The sequence below is a fragment of the Ursus americanus genome, chromosome 1, assembly GCF_024610735.1.
Source record: "Ursus americanus isolate L20-20 chromosome 1, mUrsAme1.1.p, whole genome shotgun sequence".
NCBI classification, from domain to species: domain Eukaryota; kingdom Metazoa; phylum Chordata; class Mammalia; order Carnivora; family Ursidae; genus Ursus; species Ursus americanus.
In genome coordinates, this window is record NC_142127.1 from 73,866,513 (window position 1) to 73,886,924 (window position 20,412).

Below are 20,412 nucleotides of genomic sequence, written 5' to 3' on the forward strand. Positions count from 1 at the left end.
AGGAAGAATAGAAAAGGAGAGCAGAGCCTCTAGTCTACCATGAGGATAGAGAGGGGTCATTTCTACTGATGACCGAGATAAACTGTGTTGTCCTAGAGTCTGTCCTCAACAGGTGGGCAGATGTCCCATTTTATTTTATTTTTTTTCCTGTAACTGTCTTGATCTGTGTTTTACAACGTACTGAAATATAGTTCAAGTCTTTATGTGAGGTGGAGTATGGTCAGAAAAACCCAAGCATCTGATTAAAGAAATTTAGCAGGATCAGAGCATCTGTAAAATATTAACTTCATTTAACAGAGAAGTCATTTCATAGGATGTGGGACAGTTTTAATGATATGCTGTTGTGTGTGTTTGTTTGTTTAATTACAGTATAGTTAACATACAGTGTTATATTAGTTTCAGGTGTATGATACACAGTTGTTTTTAAAGACCAAATCATGCAAGCTTTGGGGCAAATCTTAATTTCATAATTTTGTAGGGATGTGTAAATCAATTGAGCCCAGTCCATGGATTCAAACAGCAAAAACATAAACCACACAAACGGCTTTCAGATTTCACCATGGACAGGTTCTTGTCATCATTTTCTCATAGGGAAGGGTCATTAAATTTCCTTTCAAAGAAAGGAGAAACATTGACAATAGTTATTGCCTAATGCTTATGTACAGAACTGCTGTTATTGTTGCTTGGCAACTAGAAGAGATTTGACAGGGAGTCTAAAGGAACTGAATGAATAAATGGAAATGTCAGCATCAGTTTCAGGGGATAAGAAGAAATTTACTATTGCAGGATTAGCATCACATTGCTTTTTCCAAGCTACATGATTGGAATTCACAGTGTTTCTGTTCTGCTTCTCCTGTCCCCCCTCCTTCCAGCCTTTTGCTGGAAAAAGAGCCCCTTTTGCACTATGGTTGAGAGGTGTATTCACATAGATGGTTAATGCTTAAGTATACAGAAGAACGCCAGAAATGAAAACCTTCGGCAGCAGGGGAAAAGTTACCTCTGTTGGCAATCTCTTCGAATTTATGGGCACTTCACCAATATTCTAGCTGTTTCTCACAATGATCCTTCATATTATATTATCTAGTTGATACAGATTTTAAAATATGACAAGGCTACAGTGGTTTCTTCTCTTCTGACCTTGAGCACTAAAAATCTGTCCAGATACGTTAGAATAAATTAGATAGGATTAATTTAGATTAGATAGATGCAGCACTTAAAAGTGTGCTGCTTACATTATTATTGAAGCCACTCTTTCTCTGTTAACTCCTTCCTCTACAACTTGATTACTTGCTCCTGATAAACACAAATGGACTTTTAGTTGTGTACACATGGGCTCCTGTAATAGTCATACCATAGACTTTATGTCCGTAAAATATTTGTTAATCAGTATTTAGCTAAGTAACCGAGCCAAGGTTCTGTAATGGTGGTTCTCAGCTATTAGGAAGAAGGGAGGAGGGAATAGACCCTGCCTCCCTGGTTTGGGGCAAGCATTGGAATGTCAATAGGGAAAGATAGGAGTAATTAGAAAAAGCTTTATTGTGTTCGTTTGAGTCCTCCCAGAAGCAGATGCCAGCATGGGATTAGATGAGCAAGAGATTTCTTGCGGGTGGGGGCAGTGAGGGAGTGCTTATAAAAAAGAAGGGAGAGGAAGCATGCGCAAGCAGGGAGAATCTACACACTTCCATGCAAGTCTGGCGTCTTTAAAAGAAGAGGGAGAAGGAAGGAAAGGAAAAGTCGGGTACGAAGAGTCTGAGCTTGGAGTGCGGTTTTAAGGACGTTTCCACTGATGGGGCGCTCTGGGGCCAAATCTGCCCCCTGGGTGAGCCTGCATCCCTTAGAAACGAGCTTCCACTACTGCCGGCCTCCGTAGTCAGTGGCTGGGAGCATCCTGTGGGGAGCTCGGCTTGGGTTCAGTTAGGCTTCCCGCAGCGAGAGATTTCCATAGCGTCAGGATATTCTAGAGTGTAACAACATTTTATAATAAAATAGGAAATTAAAATACCTATTTTGAAATTCACTCATATAAGAGAAAAGCTTGAGATTTATATGTTCATTGAAGAGAATTAATAGAAAGTTTGAGAACCACTGTTAATTAGTAAATTAACAGGCAGACTCCAGGATTGCCCCTCCCTTAGCCAGCTGAGCCATACCGCCACTAGTATAGGGAGTCTTAAGTTCTCCAGCAAATAATAATTTGGGGGTCTTATTTTCTATTAAAAATGTACTCTATTTCTAATCACATGTAAGGAAACAAAGCATGTTGATTCTGCTGAAAAACTGTGTATCCTTTGGTTGATACCTCTCTGAACTTCAGTTTCTTTATCTGCCAAATGAGGGAATTCATGCAGAGGATTTCCAAAATCCTTTCCAACTCTACTGTTGGATAAATTCATGGTCTTTCCCACTTTAGAGGTGTCTTATAAGACCGACAAAGTGAACTGCATCACGGGTCAGAAAGCCTGGAGGCAGTCAGCTCTGAAACAAATGAGCTGCCTCAGTTCAAGTGTAGGACATAATCTCTCTGTACTCAGTTTCTTGTAACATCAAGAAATTTGATTAAAACAGCTCTAAGGTCCATTTATGGTTCGCTGGTAGGGCATTTCTGATGTCACCCTGTCTGCAGACCCTTCAGAACTCTGCTTCTTAATCCTTGAAGATAACTATCAGTAAAAAAAAAAAAAAAAGTTTTGAAATGATGATAGGGATCAATTGCATAACCTAAAGCTAACATTTTTTCTTTTATTGTGGTAAGAACATTTCCATGAGATCTACCCTCTTTAAGCATGCAAGGCGTTATTTACCATAGGCACAGTGTCACACAGCACATCCCTAGGACTTAATCATCTTGTAAAACTGAAACTTTCTACCCATTGAAAAGCAACTTCCTGTTCTTTTTTCCCCCAGACTCTGGCAAGCCCTGTTCTTACTCTCTGCTTCTGTATGAGTTTGACTGTTTTGAGACTTCATATGAGTGGAATCATGCTGCATTCATCCTGTGTCTGGCTTATTTCACTTAGCAGAATATCCTCAGAATTCATCCATGTAGTCACATAGGACAGGATTTCCTTCTTTTTTTTAAGGCTGAAGAGTATTCCATTGTATGTACATGCCGCATTTCTTTATCCACTTATCCATCAATGAGCATTTGTTAATGTCTGGCTTTTTTATGGACTGAAATTGTAATTTTAGCTATTCAACTAAGACTGAATGTGCAAATGAGTTTTAACTCTCTTTTGCTGCCTTTAGAGGAAGAGCAAACTAACAAACTCATGAAATCATCAGGAAAATACGATCAGTCACAGTTGGACAGATGATAATTTTTACTGATGTTTAAACCTGCATGCCTGTTTTGAATTGCTCAAGCCTGTTAGAATTAAAACAAAGTATGTAGGTGAAAACAAATACACTTCCCCCAAAGAGAGTGTTTCTGGTTTCCATGGCGTTTAGACAGTCTCCTTACTTCACACCACAGTGAAAAAATATCCAAGGTTGATATAATTTAGAGATTAACTTAACTCCTTTATTCCGGTATTGACTAACAGGTAATTAACTTCTTTATTCTGGTATTGAGTAAATGGTAATCGTGACTTATATCTTCCTGGTACTCTTTATCTGAAAAGTTCTGTGAATTGAGCAAGGGGAAAAAAACCCAGAGAGAGAGTGTGTGTCAGTAATTATCTTTTCCCCCCAAAGTAGAGACCTTAAATTCCAAAGAAAAGGAGGAAAGATTTTTACTGAATTTTCTAAGTTAGAAGCAGAAGATCAATTAAAAGCATCATACTTTTCTATTCTGATTAAAATCTCAAAAATAAAAATCCGTTGTAAAAATAACATTGCCTTTTTTTGTCCTCACTGATAAGTCCAAATGTGGAATTCATCAGAGAAAATGTCTAGACAAACTATTTACCTAATCCTAATACTGTGTAGGTGTAACAGGCTGGCTAAAAACACTTCCAGTGGACTCAGGGGCTCACTCTGCTCTAAATTATGTGCAAATCTAACTGGTAGTTCTGGGAAAATATGAGGAATCAAACACAGTTATAGTAAACATGCAGGTATATACTGAATCCATGCGCTAAATGGATAAAATGAAATGTGTATAAAGCTCATTGCTTGTCTCAATATGGATTAGAGGGACCACTGCTGCTAATAGCAGCCATTTGATATATTTTTTTAAACCTGCAAGTATCAGATTAAAGGTCAGAATTCTAATACGAAAATTTTATCATGGACTAAAATTAAAATTTTATCATGGACACTTTGGTTATCTGATTTTACTATTTCAGTAGATAGGAGAAAAGTCCATTTGAGTATCTCTTGCTCTACAAGTCATCAGGTTATTTCTAGGAATTAAAGCAGTTATATAACTTTAAACTGTCAGTTTTAATTTAGTATTACAACAACCGTTCAGTTAATTTGCTTTTTTCCCCCTCAAATGTTCAGTGAATTGACAAAAGTGTAGACCTAGAATTGATGGAAAGAAATCTGGGTGACGGTGGTTGTTTTTAACCCTTTGAGGTAGATCGTATTCTCCACTGGCTGTAACATTTTTTAAATTAGGTAGATTTTTGGAACTGGCTGACCAGGGCAGTAAAAATGAGGTAACACCATGTGACTTCTCAAACTAGGTGATTCAGCCTCTTTCTTACTAGCAGGGACACTCATGCTGGTCCTCTGGGCTGCCATATGAACAATCTAACTAGTCTAAGCCCACCATGTTGTGAGAAAGCCCAGACTAGCCCATAAGCAGAGGCCACATGGAGAATGCCTGAGTTTACATAAGGAGAGAGAGAGAGAGAGAAATATGCCCAGCCAGACCCCACCCGAGCCTGCGCCCTCTGCCCGGCTATACAAGCTCCTCCATCTATCTGCACAAGAGACCCCAAGCCAGACCTACGCAGCTGAACTCCCAAATTCCTGACCCACAGAAATGTTGAAAAATTACAGATCGATTGTTGTTTTAAACCACAAAGTTCTGGGGTGACTATGAAGCAGTAGATATCTGGAATACCCTCTCGAAAGTTAGCAAAAGTGTCCTAAACTAGAACTGATACGTTTGAAGTTATGATGTTGCATAAATAGTGGAGAGGTGTGGGGGGCTAGATAGTGCACTCAGGTAAATTCATTGATAGGTGAGCAGTCCTACCTAAAAAGAGGTCTGTCCTATGCTACTCTCTTTTCTTTTTCTTCCACACCGTCCCTTCCTTATCTAGAACTTCCGTTCCATTTCTCATTCATGGTTCTCAGTTTCTGGATGGACATTAGAATCACTAAGAAAACAAAAAAATAATCAATGACAAGGCCCGGATTTAATTGTTGGAGATGGGACTTAGGTGTAGGGATATGTTTAAAATTCACCAGGTGATTCCAGTTTGAAGCCAGCGCTGAGCACCGCTGTTTGATGCCGACAGTGCCCTAATCTGTTTTCCTGGCTTGGTTCCTCTTTGGAGCTTCGGATTTAGAGATTGAGCTGCTTTCAGGTATCTGGATATGTGGAGACCTCACAAACCCCTCAAGTAGAGTGCTGCCCCTCTACCAGAGCTCCTTGTCTCTCAGATGACAGCACTGTCACATAAACGGTCAAGCCAGAAACCTGGCTCATCCATAGTCCTTCGTCTTCCTATTTCCTCGTACCTGCTTAAACACCAGTCAGTCACTTCTCCCAACTGATCTGGGAGTCGTTCTCTAAACTGCCCCATCTTGGCCTGTTTTCTGTCCCTGGACACTACATTAGAACCCTGCCATCCACTTGACCTCCTGCTGCTCATCTATATAGAAACAACGGTGACCTTCTTAAGTATGTAACGATCACTCTCCTCTTCTGAGTAAAACCATTCAATGGCTTGCCCTTAGAATAAGGCTCAAAATGACAGGACGGCTTGCAGAGCCCTGCACAACTTTACCCCATGCCTTTTCAATCCAGCTTCATCTGAAATCCCCTTCCTTTTAACATTTAATGCTCCCACAGTCCTGGAGCGTCATTGCTTTGAACGAGCTTCTAGTCACTCTGTCCTGTCCATTACTAGATGTTGTATGCTTTTCTTGGAACACCCCCATTTCTTCCCCCCTGCCCTCTCCTGGCCTTAATCACCCTTCATCCTCAGTTCTTGGATGGGGCTTCCCTGATTCTAGATTGGGATAGGTTCCCTTGTGCCTGGCACCCAAAGCGTCTTTATTTTCCCTTCTGTAACATTCATCGAACATCTGCCTCCCTACACGATTAACTCCAAAGCCGGTCAGGGAGTGTGCCTGTCCGCCTGCAGTCCAGCTTTCAGCATAGTCTGTACATGGTGACTGACTGAATGAATAAACAAACAAACATGGGTTAAGAGGTAAACATCAGCTCTGAAGGAAGTTCTCGTAATAATACTCTGGCCTCTGTACTTGGCTCTGGCCAATCCAAACTTCAAATCAGTTTGGATAAAATATAGAAATACCAACTAATTTAAAAAATGATACAAAGTTAGAAAGAATGGCTAATGCATTCCATGTTTTGGGGGGGGGGCAAAAGCAAGGTATCTATAACAGCTGGATTGAGGGATGGGTCAGAATTTATAGACTGAAATTTAACAAAGACAAACGCAAAATCCTACCCTTGTATTCTAGTTGCTGCACAAGTATAGGACAGGGGACACTTGTCACAGAAACAATCCAGGGTGTATTAGTAGCAAAGTAAGCTCCCGTTTCAGCCAGTAATTGATGTGACTCCTAAAAGCACTAATGCCATCTTAGATTCCTTTAATGGATAAATGGAGCCCAACCAGGACAGGTGCAGGTTCCACAGTCCTCTCCTCTGATCCAACCACTCCTGGAAAAATGTGTTTCTATTCGAACCACATTTCAGATGCACTTAGAGGAGCTTGACCAGGGTGGTAAAAGCCTGGGAAGCACTGCTGATTTTAAAAAAAAAAAAAAAAAACTGCTTTACTCCATAAAGGATGGCATTCTGGGGAACACTGGTTCCTTGAGAAAAGTAAAGGGCTGGTCTTGAGGAAAAGGATCATATTTTCACCCCAGAGGACTAGGACCAAGGACTGGCAATATCTAACATCTGCTGTCTGGCCACATCCTTCTTTTCACTGACCTCTCTCAGCCTCTCCCTCTCTTTGACATCTACTCTGTGTTCTTGACAGGATCCCTCAGCCTCTCCCTACTCTCAGTCCATCATCCCTCTTCATAGACCACAGATGCCTCCATCAGCTACATTTATGATTCTCGGTCCCCATCTCCTGAGCCCTAAGCTGTACCACTGTGTTCCTTATAGTTTGTAACCTTGAGTCATTCCTTTGCTCTGCTCTTGCACCTGGCTTCCTGAGAAGTGCCAGGGAAGATCATGACAAATCTGTGCAGTCCGGCGTTCATGGACCCTCACTCCGGCTCTTCATTCTTCCATTTATCAATCCTCTCACCTTCCCATAAGGCAGCTGTAAGCCTGTTCCCACTTTCTAAGGCCTGAAGCAAGCTCTAAAACTCTGCCTCAGGAAACAGTTTCCTTACATTTTCCTCTTCACAATCTCAAATTTGCATTATATCTTCCTTTTTCTCCTTTCCCAGAATTCCAAGAGTGAGAGAAAAGAAACTCCACTCCTTTCCAAAGCTTGCTTTTCCACATGGATTTTGATACCATTTTCTTTCATTTCCTCTGGGACTTTGTTTCCTAATTCATCTCCTGTCTTTCCTCTGCTCAAATTCTGTCTCATTGCCGGCTCCTGCCCTCAGTCAGATAAACATACTCAACCATTTGGGGGAGATTAATTGTGCAGTGATTGTTTTAAGATGGTTTGGAGAGAGGTGAAAACCAAGCCAGAGAATTCAGTCAGAAGGCTGTTTGCAGAGTCCAGGCGAAAAGCAAAAGGAATCTGTGAGGGATAGTGAAAGGAAACATAGAGAACATGTGAATCAGAGAGGATTTTGTTGTCAGAATGACTCTTATCTAGTTGTTATTTATGACTTTGCCTTATTTTCCCACTCAGTTCCTGGGGGCAAAGATTGTGTCATATTCTTGTCACCGTACCTCACAAAATCTGGCTTGAATGAGTAGTTAGAATTCCCTCAAAATATGTGTGTGTGGTGCGGAGTGCTGCCCTTTGGAACGTGTATTTTTTTTAAAGATTTTATTTATTTATTTGAGAGAGGAGAGCACGAACTAGGGGTGGAGGGGCAGAGGGAGAAGGAAAAACAGACTCCCCACTGAGCAGGGAGCCTAGCACGGGTTGGAGCTCGATCCCAGGCCCCAAGATCATGACCTGAGCCGAAGGCAGGCACTTAATAGACTGAGCCACTCAGATGCCCCTGGAAGGTGTATTTTTTTAAAAGAGGTTAGTTGGCAAGCAAGGAAAAGACATCCCCATATTAGAAAGAAGAAAGGGGTAGACCTTTTCTCCTCAAATTGTACTGCATTTTATTAGTTTCCCTTTGCTGTAGGCAATCACCACAAATTTAGTAGCTTTAAATACCACGAATTGATTATCTTACTTTTCTGGAAATCAGAAGTCCAAACGGTTATCATTGGGCTAAAATCAAGATGTCAGCAAGGGCTGTGTTCCTCTCTGGAGGCTCTAGGTACAGAATTTGTTTTCTTGCCTTTTCCAGCTTCTAGAAGCTGCCTGTACTCTTTGGTCATGGTCCCTTTCATCTTCAGACTTAGCAATAGCCGGTCAGGTCTTTTTCACATTGCATCACTCTGACATTGACTCTCTTCCTCCTCCTTCCGCTTATAAGGAGCCTGTGATTATATTGGGACCACTGAGATAATCCAGGATAATCTCCCCATTTCAAAGTCACCTGACTAACAACCTTAATTCTGTGCAACCTTAATTTGTCATGTAACCTAACATATTCTCAGGTTCCAGGGGATTGGGACATGTGTGTCTTGGGCGCCTACCACATCCTTGGACAAGCAGCATCTTCATCACCCGGGAGCTTATTAGAAATGCAGAATTTTGGGCTCTGCCCCAAGCATCTGAATCAGATTCTGCATTCTGATCAGATTCCTAGGTGATTTGAATGTACTTTAAAGTTTGAAAAGCCACAACTAGCCTATCTCTAAGATCTTCTCTCCTTTAAACTTCCCATGATTCTATGAAAATTGCATTTTTTTTCCCACTTTCGAATATTCATTATTCCTTCTAAACCTGGTTTCCTGCCAAAAAAAAAAGTTAATTTTGGTTTGTACCCCTGGTGTTAATTCCCCAAAAGTCAGCCAAGTAGAACATGACAACACCTCATGCATATTTTTTTGCTGGCAGAAAGTAGATGTTAGAAAAGGCAATTAAATTATAGAATTATCCGTGATGCAGAGGTACTGGTCTACAAAGAGTATTTTCTTCCTCAAGAAGATTCATACGAGAAGTGCCTTCATTAGCGTGTAGATAATATTAGTTGGTCCAGCAAGTGAAGCAAAACAATACAGATGAGCTGTTTTGGAGGCATCTCTGAACGGCTCAGCATTTGAGAAATGTGACCAAAGCTGATTATAAAACTCCTTTCAGAGTTGCAGGAATGGCAAACCCATAAATAACTCTGGTTCTCGCTGATGTGAAAAGGAGGTTGCTGGCTGTTTGATTGCTGTCCTTATTGTAAGGGATAAGATGAAGCTGCAAGACTGCAAGCTCCTCAAGGGTGGCACTGGCCATATACAGTGCCTGGTACTTAGGAAGTACTCCGTCCGTTTTGGGCTTGAATACTTTTTTTAATACTGTCATGCTTTACACTGAATTTCAGAAATGCACTGGGAAAAAAACATAAATAAAACTGGAATATTTCAGTGGCCATCTTACTAGACTCCCTACTTCCTTCAGTTCATTCCATTGTTCATCTATTCAACGAAACAGTCATCTATTCAGGAAACATTCATCTATTCGACAAAACATTCATCTATTCAACAAACATTCATCTATTCAGCAAACATTTATGAATCATCTACTGAATGCCACCCTTTGTTCTAGGCCCCCATAAACATAAACCTATGGTCTCTCTCACTCAGGAGCTCATATCCCAATGGGACAAATAATCACATGAGTAATTATGTCAACACGAGTACAGGAAGAGGTCTGTGAACAAGGCTCATGGGCCTTCTCCATTCTGTCCTTCACATTCTAACTGGATTTATCTGTAAAATTGTCCATTTCTCCCCTTTGCCAATTGAATCGATTATTTGGCTTTATTATTTTTATTTTCAGCCCTCGCTGTTAGTGTTGCATCTAGGCACTTGCTGCTTATTTTAGAAAGTGAAACCCTCTCAAACTTGTGCAAGTACAAGAGAGGTTATTAGAAAGGTCTGCTAGGGTCTCATGGGACTTCCAGAAAAGTTAAAGAAGCAGGGAAGGCAGGAAGTGAGGCAGCTCCGGAAGAGCCCCTCTTCATCTCACTCTGTGCTCTCCCAGTGTGTCGAATAGTCCAGACTCCCCAGGCGGACAGTCTGATTAGCCCACTTTGTCTTTTCTGCCAGGCCACTTCCTGACCCCTGTGATCATTGTCACTACATCCTGACTGCTTCCTTCATATCACTCATTTAGCATGAGTTGCAGTTATATACATTTTAGATTTACACATTCGCATGTCTTTTCCTCTATAGGTTTGTTGTGACCATATCTGTTTTGTTGCTACTGTATCCAGCCACTAGTACAGTGCCTGACCATAGAAGGCATTTAGTGAATAAATAATGAAAGAAGCAGGGGGTGGGGGTAGAGAAAGCACCTGTTGTTAGCTACCCTAGAGATGGACTTCCTTCTGGCACATCAGCTTGCGGGAGAGGGAGGGATTGAGGAGAGCCTTGGGTCCACTGACTGTTCAGTGAGGCTGTGCAGGAAGTTTCTTAAGAAGGAGAGCTATGTAAGTAAGGTTTGGCCATCACCCTAGCCACATGTTCTTTCCATTTCAATGACATGCCAGAGGGACCCTTCTTCTTCGTGGCCCAATGTAAATGCTCCAACACTTTCTAAAATTTATTGAGCAGCTAATATATGCCAAATTCTATATCAAACACTTTACATGCATCGTCTCTTTTCATTTTTACTGAGACTCTAGCAGGTAATATCCTCATTTTACAGCTACAAAACCAAGTTTTAACAATTTCAGCAGTTCATCCAAGGTCCTAGAGCTAGCATGCAGCAGGACCAAGATTAGACCGTAGGTCTGTTTAATTCCAAAACTCCTTCTGAGGTATTTGGCTGTCTCCTCTGTAAAGTACCTCCCCTCCTCAGGCAAACTTTCCTGCTACTTTCTCTGTAGTACTGCAGCACCTTGTTCATAAAGACAGCACAGGGTGACTGTACACATTGAGGACCAAACAGTTCTGGCTCCACTGCTACCCTGTCCCTCTAAGGGCAGGAACTGTATCCTGGTCCCCTTTGTGTCCTCAGTGCCTATGCCTTAGTAGGGGCTTAACCAATATCTGTCTGCTGGGCTGACCTTTGAAATGACAGGCAGTTACTATGCTATTTCATATTTTTAAAATTTCACAAAATACTATGAGTACCTAAAAGAAAGTAAAACTGTCGAGTCTCCTAAATATCCTTCCCATCTTTGTTATTGATATTTAGAGGACAGTTGCATATTCTCCCTACCCATATAATGTTGAGGTCATATCACAGTCCACTGACTCCCCCCTGCCCCCTGTGTTATTGTGGACGGTAAAGGCAATTATGGGAGGGCCCAAACCTGCTGGCAGCTTCTTCTTTGACTCAAAACAGCAGCCGGATATAGCTACATGTTGGCAGTCTCTCACTCAACAAATAGCGTTAAGTACCTACTCCATACGCGTTATTAGTCAGGCGGGGTGGGCATGTTGATTATGCAGAAAGGTCTGAGGAGAGAACTCTTGCCCTTATGTCACTTACCATCTAGTAAACACAGCACGGACCCACTTAGGATAGAGAGTAGAAGGAGCTAAGTGTACGAGACACCTCATGATAAAGGCTGTGGGAATTGAAAGGAGGCGGGGTGACTTCTGGCAGGGCTAATAGAGAAGGACTTCATGGAACACCTGGCATTTCAGCTGGACCTTCTATGATTCGGACAAGCAGACACCTCTCATGTCAAGGGCAGAGCTCACAGAGGTGGGGGTGGGGAGCTAATACTGGGCAGAGCAGGAGGGGCGTTTGGAGGGGCAGGTTGAATGCCAGGTTATAGAGATGTAGCTTTCTTCTTAAGAAAGGGAATTAAATGGCCGTGATTATACTTTAGGAAGTGCAGTCTGGCAGCAGCCTAGGCATGAATTTGCAAGGGAGACACTGGAAGCAGAGAGAGCAGTTATTTTATGTTTATTGGGTAATACTGGGTCTTTACTGATCACACAGCTGTGTAGGTGGATTGAAAACCTTGGTCAGAGAACCATTTTTGAAACTCAGACATAGCCTAACTGACTCATCAGTAAGCCAAGAAGAATTTCTAAGGAGTCATCACAGACAGGCTTACAAAATGCACACTGTGAACAAGGAAATCCGCTAACAGCTCTTAAACCAGACAACTCAAGTCTAGGGGAGGTAGGTTAATGTGGGAAACTGAAACCAAACAGCGTCTGTGAAAGCCACAGGGCCTCGCTGCCTAGCGCGGGCGGAACGCCAGCAGGGCGGGCCTGAGGCAGATCGGGCCGAGCCTGCCGAGCCAGATAGAAAGCCCCAGAGAGAGGAAGGAAGGAGAGATTAAAAGGCTGAAGGTAAAATCAAAACAACTTTTGAGGTGCAAAAGACAGATTTCGCAATTGCAAATTGAGTTTGCCAAACCAGATTTGAATTAGTAGAAGCAAAACAAGGGAAGCCTGATCTGAGAAAGGTAAAGCAGTTGCTAAATGCACCGCTACCGAGCTCGCGGTCCGATGGTCCGCCCCTCCTGGACTGCTGTGTTTGTGGCGTGAGGACCCTGGAGGGGCAAACAGTGGGCTTCAGGGCGAAGCTGCAGCAGCAGCCACGCCGGCTTGGGCTGTGGCAGTGAAGTAGAGGCGCAGCCGCGCCAAAAACAGTCTCTGCAAAACACTGCAGGCGTGAATTTTATGAGCTCCCCGTATGCAAACTACCATTAGTCACGCATTGATTGATCCGTTCCTCTAGGAGCTTCATTTCCAAATGCAAAGGCAGCCTTGCAGTACAACCTCGCCATAACCCTGCTTGGGTCGTCCCTCCTTATTTTTAAATGAGGTCTTTTTTAGATTTAAATGCTTGGACCCCTTATACTCCACTGCATCGTGAATAGTGACACCGTGAGGTGCCTGTATTTTTATGTGCACATACGAGCACACAGGATTTCTCCATCTTTCTCAGAGATGTTTTCATTGGAAAATGATGTAGTGAGTATATAAATAGGAAGGTGGAAAAACAATACTACTCTCTTCACATTAGCCAAGCCCTGTGATTAAAGCAAACACAGTGCTTGGCCCAGAAATTCACTAGAATTCAACATCACTGTGGAACATGTAAGAATAGGCAGAAATTCTTTTTCCTTTTCTTTTTTCTCATTTCTTTAAAACGTGATGTTCCTGTCTTAAGTATCTTCCTCTGAGAATTGTATGCAATATTCATAGTTAGATTTGATATCAGAACTCGGTTATTGGCAATTTTCTTAGGATATGTTTAGAGCTAGGATATATAAAATGACAAGGATAGATGTTTTCTCTATCTGACCTACATCTATATCTATATTTTTTTCCTTTTAAAGAGGAATAGGCAAGAGTTGTATAAATGTCTAGAAAGGAAGCATCTCCATAAGCTGTGGATTGTATATTATGTTTTACCTTAACATAATAAAATGTGTTTTGCAGAGGAGAGACTGGAGGCAAGGACAACAGTTACTTTATGTTTATTTCATAATTCTGGGTCTTTACTCATCACACAATTGTGCCAGTAGATTGAAAACTTTGGTCTAATGTAATTATAATGCAGTTAATGTAATTAATAACTAGTCATTGCATTATATAGAAGGGTGTGGCTGATATAGTAATAATAATGATAATTATTAAGAAATTTTTTATAATACTAAGCAACCTTGAAATGCTTGAAATGCTAGAATTTTATTTAAAAGAACTACAGGGGCGCCTGGGTGGCTCAGTTGGTTGAGCATCTGACTCTTGGTTTCAGCTCAGGTCATGATCTCAGGGTCCAGAGATCGAGCCCCACCCATGTCAGGCTCCGCACTCATCACAGAGTCTGCTTCAGACTCTCTGTCCCTCTTGCAAAATAAATAAATCTTTTTAAAAAATAAATAATAAATTAAAGAACTACATTAGAAGGGTACATGTAATGTTTATACATAACTCCAGTGGACTAGTAACTATTAGGCCAATTGCATCTGTTGTTGGACACACACTGTTAGTGAATTTCCTGGCCTGGATGAAGGCCTGTTCTTGCTTTCTCTTGGCTTTTCTTTAAAAAAAGAGAGAGAAATGGGGAGATATTGGTCAACTCCCGGTTATAAGAATAACAAGTTGTGGGGATCAAATGTACAACATGATGACTATAACTAATATTGCTATATAATATACTTGAAAGATGTTGAGAGTAGATCTTAAATGTCCTCACCACAAAAAAGAAATGGTAATTATGTGATGGAATAGAGGTATTAGCTAATGCTGTGGTGCTAATCATTTCTCGGTATGTAAATGAATCAAATCAATGCACTGTATACCTTAACTTACACAATAATATAGATAGATAGAGATAGGGCAAGAAAGCTGTCTTTCTAACCTGATGAATGAGTAAGAAAGGCCAACTTAACAAAAGAAAGGATGGTCAAGGGATGCCCACAAGACCTAAATCCTTTGCATGGCCTTGAAGGCCCTGCATGATTTAGTCCCTGCCCACGACTGGCCTCTTCTTGTATTATAAAAGCCTCAGCCACTGCCTCCCTCCATCCTTACCTCCAGCTACTCCTTCCTCATCTGGGCCTCACTCCTCAGCCATGCTGTTCCCTCTACGTAAAATGCCTTTCCCCTTACCTCCTACCCATCTCTTCTGTTAGCATATGTATGTAATGTCAGGTCTCCCTGTTATATGATTGTAGGGCATTAGTCACAATGTATAAGTATGTATTTATGTGTGTGATCATTTGATCAATGTGTACATCCCTCTTCAGTCTGTAAGTTCCAGGAAGTTTGGTGCCTTGTCACACAACAGGCATTCAAAAAAAAAAAAAAAAATTCACTGAATGGATTTTTAAAGCGGGAAAGTAGAAAAAGTGAGGAAGAATTTATATCTGAAAAGGTTAATTATTTTTAATGTATAAGCTAAAAAGCTAAGAACCATAAAAGGTGAGAATAGAAAAAAAATTAAAGGAATCTTGAGTCACATACGTACGAATATATACATTGTATTAGAGTCCTTGGTAAAACCCACATGTTTAGCATTTATGAATGTCAGGTTTCAAAACCAGCTCTCTGATCAATAATGTCAAACCTCTATAAGTTAGGTACTCACAGCTTGTGCTGTTCACTCATGATAATCTAAATACTCTAGTATACAGATCTATATGAAATAGGCTGCCTATTTTCTGACATAATTAGAAAACAGGCTATATACTGCTTAACTAAATGTTCTGGTCAATAGAGTCACATTACCCATATCATACCCATATAATCCATAGTCCATGAATTTGATTACAATAAACTGTATGTAACTCTAAAACTCAATTAGCCGTAATTGAACCCTTGATGAAAACATGTAAAGATTGTGCAGTGCTTTCGTGATCATCATTATGGAAACCACTTACCTTTGCATCATGCAAACTCTAGAGTCTATCAGCAGCAGCTCCAGGAATCCCCACGATAGAAAGCTGGGGGAGCTAAGTTTTGCTCAAATAAGTAGAGCATCCTGTAGTAATTCCAGGTTCTGTGGGACAGAGGTCAACTAATTCTATTAGTAAAGAACATGTGCTAAATTTGATTAAGAAATACATATAGGTCATTAAAATTTTATTATCAACTTAACCTATTGAAATCCTTAGCCCTCATATGTATTTACTTCTACACTGTTTTAAATGTTTGATTTTCAGAAATGTGCTAAGATTGCCATTTCAAAAGTACAATGCCCCACATTTTTATATCTCTGTAAACATTAATGGAGTTTTACAACATACTTGTGTGAGCCTTGAGATGACTGCTTCCACTGTGCAGATGAGAGAAGCTGAGGCGTGAGGCTGTTTCTGTAAGTTTTCCAAAGATACCCCCTGAGCCCGTGGAGAGGAGAGCCTGAGACAGAAAACAATCTGTGTCTTCACTAGAAACACATCTTGCATGCATCTGTAGTCTTGGGGGTGGGCTGATTGCAAGACCACAGTTGGCTTTTCACACTCACTACTACAGCCCCCACAAGGAGCTCTTTGTGAAAATGTGTACATAAATAGAAAGGGTATCGAGGTGATTACTAGGATGAATTTGCAGTGGTCTGAAATGCTCAAGTCTGCTTAATGGCAAGAGGCGAGATTAGTTGGCTTTTCAAGGCCTTTCTAACAGTTACAATTCTACCCAGTGAGAAATTTACAGATGAATAATATTTAAAGTGTTCACCTTTCTTTCTCTTTTCTTTTTCTTCATAGATCTATGCAGTTCGATCAGTTGTTCCCAACAAAAGCAATAATGAAATAGTCCTGGTGCTACAACAGTTTGATTTTAATGTAGATAAAGCAGTACAGGCTTTCGTGGATGGTAAGTCTGCATGACCCCTGAACCGGTTAGAACTACATATTCTTTATCTTCTGTATTTTTTTCCTCAAATGCATTGAATATCAATTAGTTCCTAATAATTTAATTCTCATAAAAATATGCTAAGCTTTAAAAACATATCTATATACTCATTAAGAGCAGAATTGGGGATTTCTTTTTCCCTCATTTAAAAAAAAAAAAAAGATTGTAGCTAATTTCCAAAAGATACCTGTTATAATGATACTAATTCCACTGTCCACCAGTCTTTCCAGTTTGTTATAAACATGTCCTTTACTTGATGGCATCCTTGTTCATGGAGGGTAATGCGCTTCCTTCCTGATTTGGAAGGCCTCCTCAACTCTTCAGCCAGCATAGTTCTATGTGGCCTAATTGACTGCCGTCCTTGAACATGATTTTTACGCAGTCTGAGAGGACTGGTTTATTCTTTAATATCCTTAGTTTTTGATTTTGACATTGCCTAATTAATCAGAATATCAATTCATCGTATCTACCTCTAGAACCTTTTTGCTGTCTAAAAGAAGAATTTTCTTCAGACAACCCATTGCCAGTGATGTTATAGAACCTAAAGTCTCAGGAATATGTTTGTCTTATAAACTTATAACCTACTCCCTTGTATTTTCTGTAAATTATGGGGAAATTCTCTTCTCCTATTTGAACAAGTTCCATTTATGAACAAAGATCTCATACTTGTCCTTAGTCACCATATGTCTTCCATCCTGGTATTAGTTTCTCTGTCATAAATATGGACCAGCTAAACATAATCTGATAAATAGGGTCAGGGAAGACCTGTCAGCCCATTTCTCAGTTACATCCTGTTTATTTGTTAAGGATGGCTTGATTTACTTATTTTTCTAGGGATAGAATAATTTTCCCAAGTTCTACAAGTATAATTGCATTTCAGGCAAGGTCCTGAAACCAGGCAACACTCTCACATTCTGATATCTACAGTCAAGGTTTAGGGTCCAAATTGAATGTAAAAATGATTGTCATTCAAAATAGACCTGCAGGCAGACCCAGAGTGAGTAACTTTTCTGTTTTTTTCTGCCTCGTGTACTAGCAGATACAGAATTTTGAGTCGTAAGAAACAAATACTAGAGAATCTGATATTAATCTGATTTGCAGCATTTGGTGCAATTTGTCTCAAGAAAAAATTTTTGGAAATCTGCACAACCTGGCTCAGATAAACTCTCAAGATTCACTTGCCAACATCGCTTGCATGGAAAAAAGCTTTAGGAAAGGAAAAAGGTTATTATCCCCATTCCTCCCCACCCGCACTTGGATTGAAGCCCCCACATTCCCCATCATGAAAGTTTTTATTACAGAGTGACCCTGATGAAATGCACAGATGCCCAGAAACTAAAAGACTGTCATCAAATCCATTTGTATTTAAGTAAAGCACCTTGCATGTCCTTGAAATTGTCACCTTGTCAGTGTTGAGATCTCATTAGAAAAAGTCACTGATTGCTGAGAAACCTCATATCACTTTGGTTGGGGACCAATTGGAAAACTTGTTTAAAAACCACTGAGATTCAAAAATATTTGTTAGGAATCACTGATGAGGCATATTAAAAGTACCGTTTCTGAGTGGCTTGATTCAAAAGCTCTGAGCAGTTTCAGTGTAATTAAAATTTAGTAATAACAGTTTCAAAATTTGCTGTGAACATGAGTATTTCTCCTTCAGAATTACTCTCTAAAAGCTCATTGTCCAAACTGCAAATAGAATTTATGTCAAAATATGAAAATTAGAGGGATAATTGAATATTGCATTTAAAGCAGTAAGCAACTCACCTCCTTTCTCTGATTAAAAAGAATAGTACTTGACACTTTCTTTAATTTTATTTGGAAAACTGAAGTTTAGCTGTAAGTCAGAACTACCCTAATGATTATTAGCCTGGATTGATTAACCAAGAAGCCTAATAAAAGTGACTTCTTAAAGTTCTTCAAAAGGAAAATACGGTGAAACATTAATTCTCTGGGCAGATGAGAGAGAGACCAGCTCAGTTAATAAAAAGTCTGAATTATAGCTTACTTTTAAGTGCAGTCTTATTATTTCAAGTACATGTAACTCAGTAGGCCTAAGAGTGGCATTGATTTGGAAACTTTGAATAGATAGGAATAATTAGCCTGTCTACACATTAGTCAAAGCAATATGGCCTTCTGCTTATCTAACAGTGACAGTGGACTCAATAATTGGGACCCTACTAATTTGAAATTTGTTATAAAGACCAGCCTGAAGTTTATCTTTGTTTAGCCAACACACTCATTGTAGAGAACTATTAGTATAATGAGATTGTACGAGAAGGCTTAAAATTGTTTAAAGAATACATTTAAGAGATGCTCTTTTAGAAGTACCTATTGAAAACAACCCATGTACTCATTACCAATAACTTACTGTTGAAATGATGCCCCGCCCAATTGGAATGAGCAGAGAACTTCATTAGGCCATGTGGAGACAGTTGTCATAGCTGATCAGCGGTAAACATGTCTTTTTAAATATTTTACAGCTTAATCAGGTTAGGTTTTTCCTCTTTGAGCCTGTGCATGGCCACATACATATGTGAACAGTATTGAGAAAACCTGGGATCAGCTTGTCATTCGACGAACATTTTTTTGTTTCCAAGTGGAAGCCTTCCTTCCGAAAAGCCCATCCCATCCCTGTACGCGGTGACGAGAGCAAAACCAGCATCAGATAATCTGTGCTCCGTATCACGCTGCAAGCTGTGAATATAGTGAGTGGAGGCAGGAAACGAGCAGGAATGGCCACACAAAAAGCTTTGATTCAGTTGGTTAATAATATTCAAAATCCCATGTTTGGTCTGGAAGATTACAGGTATTTTGATTCATATATCAAACAGAACAAATTTCATTCCACCTATGGCAACACAGCTAACAGAACATTCTCAAGGTATATTTCATTTTCTGTAAGACAACATAATGATAAAAAGGTAAGCTTCATGTAGTGGGGCTTTAATACTTTGATAAAACCAAGATCATGCAGTGAATTAAATGAAAATCTGGAAATAAAAAATGAAACTGGCATTTTTATTAAGGTAGGATGTATCAAAACAAATGAAAAAGCAAAAAAAAAAAATTCGCTGCCAGGATGGAAAGACAGAGATGAATTTTGTGTGGTGTTTTATTACGTGAATATGTGTTGAAGATTCTTTGTCTTTGTCTAGGCAGTGCAGTCCAAGTTCTAAAAGAATGGAATATGACGGGGAAAAAGAAGGTAAGATGAATATCGATTGTAAATTAATAACATCTCTAATCAAAACCTTCATGGTTGTTACCATTTAAACAAGGTTACCAATTTGATGCCTCTTTCCGAATATGTTGATACGTATACTCAGAAAGCTTGCAAATTCAAGGCTCTCTTCAATTACCAGCCAGCCTCACTACTAATGCCCTTGTTTTCTGTTCGAGTGTTTTAAACCACCAGGTGTGCCTTAGAAGTCCCTGAGTTTTTCTTTTTTTAAGTATTAAGGGAGCCCAGCCGGGGAACTCAAAGGGTTTAAGACGTTAACTTGCCTGAACGTATTCTGTAGCACAAAGGAAAAAATTAGGGAGTGTTTTCAAGATACTTGAAAAGCTCTAAATATATTTTCACATGTTCTTCCAACTAAAAGAATCTGTCCAAGGCTGCCCTGAGATACATTTTTTTTTTTTGGCCGAGTTCTAAATTCAATCTTTAACAAAAGAAGAAGAAAAGAAAATACCTTAAAGTTATAGTAAGTAAGGGACCTGTTTTTCCTTAACAATCC

The 20,412-nt window shown here is 40.0% G+C and overlaps 1 protein-coding gene across 8 annotated transcripts in view; it reads left to right on the top strand.

Annotated features, from left to right (window-relative positions):
- Window positions 1-20,412, top strand: part of SPATS2L (spermatogenesis associated serine rich 2 like) — a 160,471-nt gene that overhangs the window by 85,279 nt on the left and 54,780 nt on the right. For 7 of the 8 annotated variants that reach the window (XM_045806418.2, XM_045806417.2, XM_045806423.2 and 4 more), the window contains 2 exons: window positions 16,525-16,633; window positions 19,831-19,880. In XM_045806418.2, coding sequence (XP_045662374.1) covers window positions 16,525-16,633; window positions 19,831-19,880 — 159 coding nt within the window. Of the gene's footprint in view, window positions 1-12,582; window positions 12,659-16,524; window positions 16,634-19,830; window positions 19,881-20,412 lie in introns of those variants that run through there. The other variant, XM_087862463.1, reaches the window with a different exon arrangement.